Source organism: Phoenix dactylifera, chromosome 3 (assembly GCF_009389715.1).
Source record: "Phoenix dactylifera cultivar Barhee BC4 chromosome 3, palm_55x_up_171113_PBpolish2nd_filt_p, whole genome shotgun sequence".
Classification (NCBI taxonomy): Eukaryota; Viridiplantae; Streptophyta; class Magnoliopsida; order Arecales; family Arecaceae; genus Phoenix; species Phoenix dactylifera.
This window is the reverse complement of record NC_052394.1, coordinates 5029545-5038736: the sequence shown is the minus strand read 5'-3', so window position 1 is coordinate 5038736 and position 9192 is coordinate 5029545. Positions and strand designations below refer to the sequence as shown.

General features: G+C 41.8%; 1 protein-coding gene across 3 annotated transcripts; it reads left to right on the top strand.

Annotated features, from left to right (window-relative positions):
- Positions 1–2520: 2520 nt before the first annotated feature.
- On the top strand, positions 2521–8651 carry LOC103702129 (protein ACTIVITY OF BC1 COMPLEX KINASE 3, chloroplastic). Of its 3 annotated transcripts, none has more exons than XM_008784432.3 (8): positions 2521–3070; positions 3160–3387; positions 4939–5274; positions 5456–6011; positions 6248–6434; positions 6548–6911; positions 7424–7552; positions 8292–8651. In XM_008784432.3, exons 1-7 carry the CDS (start codon positions 2558–2560, stop codon positions 7547–7549), a joined length of 2310 nt encoding a protein of 769 aa, XP_008782654.1. In that variant the 5' UTR covers positions 2521–2557; the 3' UTR covers positions 7550–7552; positions 8292–8651. The 3 variants fall into 3 exon arrangements, with proteins under 3 accessions (XP_008782654.1, XP_008782652.1, XP_008782653.1); XM_008784430.3 differs by having other exon boundaries at positions 8286–8651; XM_008784431.3 differs by having other exon boundaries at positions 8256–8651.
- The last annotated feature ends 541 nt before the right edge of the window (positions 8652–9192 follow it).

Genomic DNA, 9192 nt, shown 5'->3' with positions numbered 1-9192 from the left:
GACAGCAAAATGTGCAATTTTTGGCCATAAGCACGTTGTCGGGAGACATAAATATTTTTTCTTAGCCACTCAAAATTGAACTCAGTGATGTTTGAATTTGTTACTCCCAAATTGGACTTTGTTGTCGTCATTATGACAGTAAAAAATGGATTGGGCTAGCTACCTCTAGTCAAACATGAGGACAAAACGTGATAAAATTAGTTAATTTTCCTAATTTTTACAATTGCTCTCCAAACAAAAGAGTAATGGGAAAATTTCACACTAGATGACCAACTTTTTCTAGTGGGAAAATGAGAAAATCAACTCCTGGACTTAAAAAAAACATTTTATTAAGGTGAGGTGATGGTGGTGTTTTTTGGTATTGAAATCTGGCGCCTTCCTCTCGTCTTGGCATCACTTCTACACCATGAGAAGTAAATTTAGAACCATGTTTGGGTGGAAGGGGTGGGGTTTTGAAATGGAAATGAGAATGGATAACTCCTATTTTAGCTATTTAGTTGAAGAAGTTTCGTTCTCATCTGAATTCTAGGAGAAAATAGGAATGCCCAATCCCCAATCCTCCAAAACCCAAGTTAGACTTTTTTATAGTATTTAAATTCTATTTTGATTCTGATTTCTATTTCAGTCATGAACTAAATGTATTCGGAAATACCACCATCCCGATTTCTTTTCTAATCCATTTTAATTCCGGCCGCAAACCAAACGCACTGTAATAGTATTGATATCTCATCCATCAGCATCCATATAATTATGGGATCCACCTGTATTACATATCTTGCCTCCTATCACTCTAAAGTGTTAATCTCTAATATAGCCTAAATCTAATTCACCCACCATGGATTGACACGTGACGGGCATTCTGGAAATATTGAATTTGAAAAGATTTGAATTCTTAGCGGGTCCAAACAATAAAGGAGATTACAATAGATTTGAATCGAGATTAGGAAGAAGGTTATAACAATCTCTTAATTTTTGCCTTCAAATCATGATGGATCCACGCTCCCTCCTTTATATAAACAAGGCCAAGAGACTCTAGAGAAGAAGGAGAAACATGCAGAGGCTCCCTAGCACAGATAACGAGAGGTTGCTAGAAGGAGGAGCAAGCCAGCAGGCTGCAGGCTAGAAGCTCCCTTCCATGCCATACAAGCTCGTGCACCTGGGACGTGCAACTGCCGCCTAGCAGGCCGAGCCCCATGTCGAGCACTCTAGGCCGAGCTCTCATGCCAAGCAATCCAAAGCCAAGCTCCCATACCAAGCACTTTAAGCTGAACTCCTATGGCGAGCTCCGATGCCAAGCACTCCAAACCGAGCTTCCATGCTTAAAACTCTAGGTCGAGCTTCTAGACCATGCACTTAAGCCGAGTTCCCATGTCGAGCACTGCTAGGCCGAGCTCTCAGACCGAGCACTTCAAGCCGAGCTCCTATGCCGAGCACTCTAGCCAAGCTCCCATGCTGAGCACTCTAAGTCGAGCTCCCAAACTGAGCACTCTAGGTCGAGCTCCCAAGCCGAGCTCCTATACCAGGCACTCCAGGCCGAGTTTCTAGGTTAAGTACTCTAATTCGAGCTTCTTGGTCAAGTTTCTAGGCCGAGCACTTCAAGCCGAACTTCCATATCAAGCACTTAAGACCGAGTATTTCAGATAAGGCACTCAAGGCTCAAGAATCCAAGAAGCTCACTTTAATCTGATGCTTTTTATTATCTCGCCATTTTTCATTGTTATTCCAAAGTCTTGCCTGGCTTAAGCATCTAAAAAGATCTAATCAGAGCCACCCTAGTGGATCTTTTTCTTCTTTTGGAACATAGATTTTGATTCTCCATGGTAGATTAGTACTTGATGGGGGGAAAAGTGGACCACCCCACAAAATACAATTAAAGCACCCGAATCCGACGGCAGGCGTAATCTCAACAAGCACGGCCCCGACAAGCACGACCTTGGCGGGCATAACCTCGACAAGAACGACCTCGGCAGGAATGACCTCGACATGCATGATCTTGGCATGCATGGTCTCAGCTGAGCAAAACCTGATTGACCTCGAGCCGACCCTAACTCCACCAACAGTTAAGCCGGTCCGTCTAAGGAAAGGACCACCAAATCATCCATATCCGGGATCAAATCCCGCAATCTCCGCCACAACGACTGTCAATATTTCCTCTCTGACTTAAGCATCGGAGGGCCTTCACCGGATCCTCGGCCAAAAGATTTTTTGCAAGTCTGCCGGAGACAGTCGTCCGCCACCGCACTGCAACAGAAGCTTCTCCTCCTCGATTCGCGGTCACCCTCGGGTCTATTTTCCAGCAACAGTATTATTTTTCATCACTGTTGATTGAGTGGATTGATCTGCATCCTTTGTACCTTCAAATTATTGTATCATGGACGGGTAGAATTTAGGCATCAACGATCTCCATTCATAGATCATAAATTTAAAATATAAAAAAATAAAAACAAGGATAGGAGTGCGTACATGTAAACTTTTTCGGATCCTACAATGGCAGCTATATCCATCGTCCTCTTATCACCCAAAACCCAAGGCATGCGTAACGCGAGTTCGAAACAGGATGGGCGACGGCCCGAGCAGACCTGTGTCCGGTCGAGCAAATCAGGTGCATGCCACGTGCCGGCGAAGACCGCGCAGAAAAGAGGAGTGCGCACGCAGCCACCCGCCGCTCCACACGAAGCTTCTGTGGCGTGAGGGAAAGAAACAGCCCGCCCCACCCAAGTGTTTGCGTGCGGGGCGGGTCCGTCGAACACCAAACCCGACCATGGCCGTCGCACTCTCCTTCTACTCTCCTCCCGCCCTCCGCCGGACCCCGGTGGCGCTCCGGCGCCCTGCGCCCCGGGCCGCCCTCATCGAGGCCCGGCCCGTGCCCGCCGCGCGCTCCGACGGCCGCGGCGGCGAGTATGCGATTCAGCTCGTGGAGACCACCGCCTCCTCCGGCCCCCTCTCCCTCGTGTCCAGAGACCGCGCCGAGGACTTGCAGGCCGAGGCCCGGGCCATGTCCCGCGCCGCCGGTGCCACCGTCTACAGCCCCCAGCTCCTCGCCACCAAGTACGGCTCTCAGCCCCTCAAGGTAAAATAAACCTCCTCCGCCCTTAATTCCATCACCCCTGCCCTCATCTTTTTGCCTCCTTGTAACCTATTTAAATTCTTTGGTATTAGGTAGTGTCGAGGACTTTGGAGGTGTTGACGGCACTGGGCACCTTTGCTTTCAAGCTGTTTCTGGACGACAGGCGTGGTGAGCTCGATCTGAGGAAGCGGCAGAGAGCGGAGGAGCTGCGGGAGATTTTCACCAGATTGGGGGCCACATTCGTGAAGATCGGGCAGGGTCTGTCCACCCGGCCGGATATCTGCCCGCCGGAGTATCTGGAGGAGCTTTCCGAATTGCAGGTTTGTGCCTCGGCCTCACTCTATTCTGATAAAAGATAAGGAATTTAAAGAGATTGTGGATGCTCCAATCCAGTCTCTTGGGTACTGCGCAATCTACATAAATTTAATGACTTAATTTTTGTAGAAGACTTCACAGTCTACCTAAATTAAATGACTTAATTCTTGTGGATGACTTCTCATCATGCAATCTTTTGTATTCAGTAAATGTTGATTGTGGATGAATTTTCAGCATCCGTTCATAAACTTGATCCATACTAAATACAGTCCTTATATTGGAATTGTAGCAAGATTGAAAGGTTTTGGGAGGGCACGGGTAGATTGATCTTGAATTTTAACAAGCCATGCTTATGAATCAAATGAAAGCTTGTTGATATGCTTGCAAATTTCATTGAAAACAAAGTTGTTGGGCCTGAGGTTGTGGACATGTAACCAGACCACTGAGAAGTCCAGTCAGTATAACTGATGCTTTCTGGTGTTTGTTTTTGTGGTAAGGCTCATATTCACTTATAACTGTAGCCTCAAGCGCATCTCCAATGCTACAACCTGACTTACATGCAAAATGGTCATAAATCAAGTTGCAATAACTCAACATACATGTTAGTGTATTTGGAATTGGCATAATTCCAACTGCTCCCAACTAATAGATATCTGGAATGTCTATCTACTAGCAAAATCTCTATGTCCTTTCTGATCAATTAATATTCTTTAAGCAATTTCTTTTGGACAAATTAACATCTTTCTCTATGTGATTCAACAACATATACAGCTGTTAGCCTGTTAGAATGTCGCCATTACCTGATTTGTACCAAGGTTTAAAATTTCAGCTGCAAAATTTTTTAACCAAAACTGAGTGATTCAGTTACTATCAAGCCCAAATTGACACCAAGCTGCCTTGTTTTATTTAGTTCTGTCTATTTCTGACTAATTTTGGTTTATTTTGTTGGTTTCCGCAGAAGCTAGCTAGTATAATGCTAGACGTATTTTAATGGGTTTTTTTATCCTTTTACTTTCCTATTTTTTCAAGTTCTATTTGCTTGTAGAACTTTGGAAAGTGTTTTCTATAAAAATTGAACTTGAATTTTGTGAGTCTTGCATACATATTAAACCACAAATTTTGCTGCAGGAAAAGTCAGGGAAGCATGAGTTTTAAATATTTTGCTGTGTTGATGTTTTAAATTTATGCAAATCAAGCAAGAATTTAAACCTACTTTTTTGAACTATCACCAAAAAAATAACAATTTCCAAACATTGATGAGGAGATAAGTGTGGAGATGGTTGGGAGAGATCAGTCTCCATAATGTGGGAATCTCAAATAAAATTCATGTCTGCAAGTTCTCCTTAAATATAATATATTTCCAGACTCATGCAGAGAATCTGTTTGTGGATAAATCTATAATCGAGATGTGAATCCTCAAGCCTCAAAGTGGAAGAAGGGAAGAACAGAGATAGCCAATCGACAAAGAAAAAGACAGCATCAATCCTTAAAAAAAAAATCTCAGCTATTGTAAATGTGAAAAGCTTAGCAAATCCTATGTATTTTCTTTTGAGCAGGATGCACTTCCAACATTTCCAGATGCAGACGCATTTTCATGCATTGAGAGGGAGCTTGGTTTGCCTCTTGATTCCATTTTCTCATCCATATCACCATCACCAATTGCAGCTGCAAGTTTAGGCCAAGTATATAAAGCCCAGCTCAAGTATTCTGGACAGATTGTCGCTGTTAAGGTGCAACGACCTGGTATTGAAGAAGCCATAGGCTTGGATTTCTACCTTCTAAGGGGTTTGGGTTTTCTGATAAACAAATATGTAGATTTTATCTCTAGTGATGTTGTTGCTCTTATCGATGAGTTTGCGCGAAGGGTCTACCAGGAGCTTAATTATGTGCAGGTACATGCATCTATTTATGGGTTCAATTTTAAATGCTTTTAGAGATTTTGCTGTAGTAGCCATGAAATGATTATATGTATTATGTACATATATTAGATGTTTAAAAATGACCATGCTCAACTTTACTTGGTCGAATACTAGATCTCTGTACACCCATCAATAATTACAATGTCCTATGCAGGAAGGCCAGAATGCACGAAGATTTAAAAAGTTATATGCTGACAAGGAGGATGTATTAGTCCCAGATATCTTCTGGGATTACACCAGTGCTAAAGTTTTGACAATGGATTGGGTGGATGGTGTCAAACTGAATGAGCAACAAGCTATTGAGAAGCAAGGTTTGAATCTGTTGGATTTGGTAAACACAGGTATTCAGTGTAGCCTGAGGCAGCTGCTTGAGTATGGATACTTCCATGCAGACCCCCATCCTGGTAATCTTCTGGCAACACCTGGGGGGAAACTTGCTTTTCTGGATTTTGGGATGATGAGTGAGACTCCAGAAGAAGCAAGGTTTGCTATCATTGGTCATGTTGTTCACATGGTTAATAGGGACTACGAAGCTATGGCCCGTGATTACTATGCCTTGGATTTTCTATCACCAGATATAGATGTTTCTCCAATCGTGCCAGCTCTTAGGAACTTTTTTGATAATGCACTAAGTTCAACAGTTAGCGAACTCAACTTCAAAACCATTGTAGATGGTCTAGGTGCTGTTCTGTATCAGTTTCCATTTAATGGTGAGTTCTGTTATGTGCTTGGCAAAGGATTTTGCTTATAAATTTAGCTTTATCATTTGAAAGTTGAAACAAAACACAATTGAGTCAATTGACTGACAGCTTAATGTGTTCATGTTAAATTGGGTTTGCAATCTTTGTTGTTCTACTTGTGTGGTCAAATTGTATGAAGAAGCGACATTCTTTTAGCATTGGTATATCACAGTATGCTTGATGTTTTGTGTTTTATGTGCTTTCAGTTCCAGCATACTATGCATTGATATTGAGGTCGCTTACTGTGCTGGAAGGTTTAGCTCTTTATGCTGATCCAAATTTTAAGGTGCTCGCTGCTTCATATCCATATTTTGCTAAGAGGCTTCTGACCGATCCAAATCCATATCTGAGAGATGCTCTCATTGAGTTGTTGTTCAAAGATGGCAGGTTCAGGCAAGTGCCTGAGATGGTCGAGTCTGATTGCTATACCTGTGGATTTGACATGATGATGGAGAACTAGCATCCATTGATGGTTAACGTATATTATGTTTCTGTTTGTTGAACAGGTGGAATAGGCTAGAAAATCTTCTTGTTCAAGGACGCAAGGATAGAGATTTTACTGCTAAAGATGCTTTGCAACCTGTCTTGAAGCTATTAGTGGCTCCTGATGGGGAAGAGCTGCGAGCTCTAGTTGTGAAAGAGGCTGTTTGTGTCACTGAAGCTGTTGTCTTTGGTACAATGATTGATACTTACAATTCAATTCCTGATTTTGTGAAGACTCTAATCAATAATGGCAATGCAATTGCACCCAAGCTGAGCGCTGCCGAACAAGAACGACTGCTAGAACTTCGAGAGAGGGTGTTGAGCGTATGGACTCTTTTGAGATCCTCAGATAATTTTGACCCAAGCATTTTGCAACCCATTGTGAAGGTACTAACACTAAGTTTGTTTTCTTTGCTATTCCGGTTTTAAGTAACTAACTATCATGGTTCCCACTAGAAGTTAAGATTTTGAGTTTGGTTGGTGCTGTTTCATATGATACAAATTTATGACAGATGATGTTCAGGGTATGATTATATCAAATGCTCGTCTCCCTGTAACAGAATTCTTGAAAATATTTGCCTTGAATCTTCCGATGATGATGGTCCCTTCATTCAAACACATTTGGGAAGAAAAACGGATGCTGGCATTTTGTCAATGCTTGTTTATCTTGTTCCTTGCATAAAATCGTAGATTAGTCATATCTGTAGCAGTGCTAAGAAAGCTGTTACTTAATTTAGAGAAACTCAAAGGAGCTTACTGCTCCCATTTTTTGGTTACAGCTTCACAAAATATGATGAATTACATATCTCTAGAACAAACTTCTTACTCAATTTTTGTCATGTTTTTTACAAGTTTCATAGTTGTCCCCTGTGCGTTCTAATTAAACAAGCTACATGCAGGTTCTCCAAGAACCTGAAGCCCGCAACCTTGGTGGGCGAGTTATTGGAGGAATCACTCAACGTCTTGCAGCTCGTTTGTTACAACAGGTTCTTCGGTCTCCAGCCACTGTTACAGCTTCACAATAAGAGGTTTGGCATCTCAAGCCATGAGAAGAATTGTAAATTTACACAGTATTTCAACAGAAAATGTGATGTGGCTAAATGCTTTAATCATTTTATTTGTTCATTTATGGTATAGATAAAAATCCAAGATACGCTTTGGGATCATGGTTATGCATCATAATTCATACGTATATATGCATGAGCTTCATAGAAATTGTATACCCACACATTTAATATTTATCCAGCAGACAAATGGTGTATTTGTTCTATCAGGGAAAAACAGGAAAGAAAATAATTTATTTTTTAAAATTTGAGTTGTCAACAAATTTTTTTTTTGAAAATAAAGGTGTCAATAACTTATATCACTATTTATTGAACTGGAAATTAAAGGCACCATATAGCACCATTCCGTTGCCTGATAGGACTCACTCGTGGCTTTAAAACTAGAAACCCATATTGCACAGGTCTATTTTCTTTAGAGGAAACATGTCGCATATGTAGCTTAGCCTGTATGGCATGTTGGTAATTGTCACTCATGAGCATGTACTCATGTACTCCATAATCTAAGAGGCCTAATTGCACCAGTACAATTAATTGCGAGTCCCTCGCACAATACCATCTATCTATCATAGATGAATCATTTACATAAGATGATTTGTTTTTCTCATTGGAATTATCTTATTCTGATCATTGAAAGAAGTCATGCTGATTAGCCAATTATCTTTGTCAGGTTCATTTAATAGCCGTGAATCATTCTTAGATGCAGGATTTAGCTTTTGCTGACTCAATGGGATGTACTAGCTCTAAAGAAAGGCAACTTCATTGGTTCCTCAGGAAAAGGAAAAATTGAAAAAGCAGTTTCTTTTCCTGCTTCCACCTGAAAAGTTGTATGGTGGGGAAAAGAAAGAGAGAAGCATGACAAATTGGATATGTTGTGATACCTCTGTGGAGTGGATGGGAATGGACGCAAGCGACCTGGATATGTTGTGCCAAACTGTTTTGTTAAGCTATGTGCTTTCAAAAATTCCTGTCTTGACCATGTTGAGATTCTTGAGAAGCCCTCAAAGCTACAGCTCATTCTGATAATCATGACTTTGGTCAATTGGTGCACTAAATCAATTTGAGATGGGCCATACGACATTTTTTTTTCCATAATTTTTCAAGGACTTCTGATCAACAAAAAGTTAGAAAATAATTAAAGAAAAAGAAACAAATGTTGCTATATCTGTGCATGTGTTATCACTAGTATAAAACAAGGTAGCTAAATGCAATAACAATGAATTATAGCACTACATTAATGACACTAGCAAATGAGACCAGCATGTTATAGTCGTAATTGCTCTTTCAATGAAAAAGTGCATAATTCATATATAATTGTCCCAATCAAGATCCGCCGTACCGGTACCAGTCGGCGTACCGGTGGCGGGCCGGACTGGTACGGTACCGGTCCGGTCCGGTACGTACCGGCCGGTACCGCGAGCCAAAAACTACAGCGTCTCGCACTGTGGTCATAAAAAAAAAAAAAAATTCGTACCGGTGCGAACCGGCCGGTTTGCACCGGTACGAGGCCGGTACCAAGCGGTACGGTCGGTACCGACCGGTACGGGCTCCATACCGGCCGGTTCGTACAAGAAAACCGAAGATACCAGTTTTCTTGTGGTTCCGGT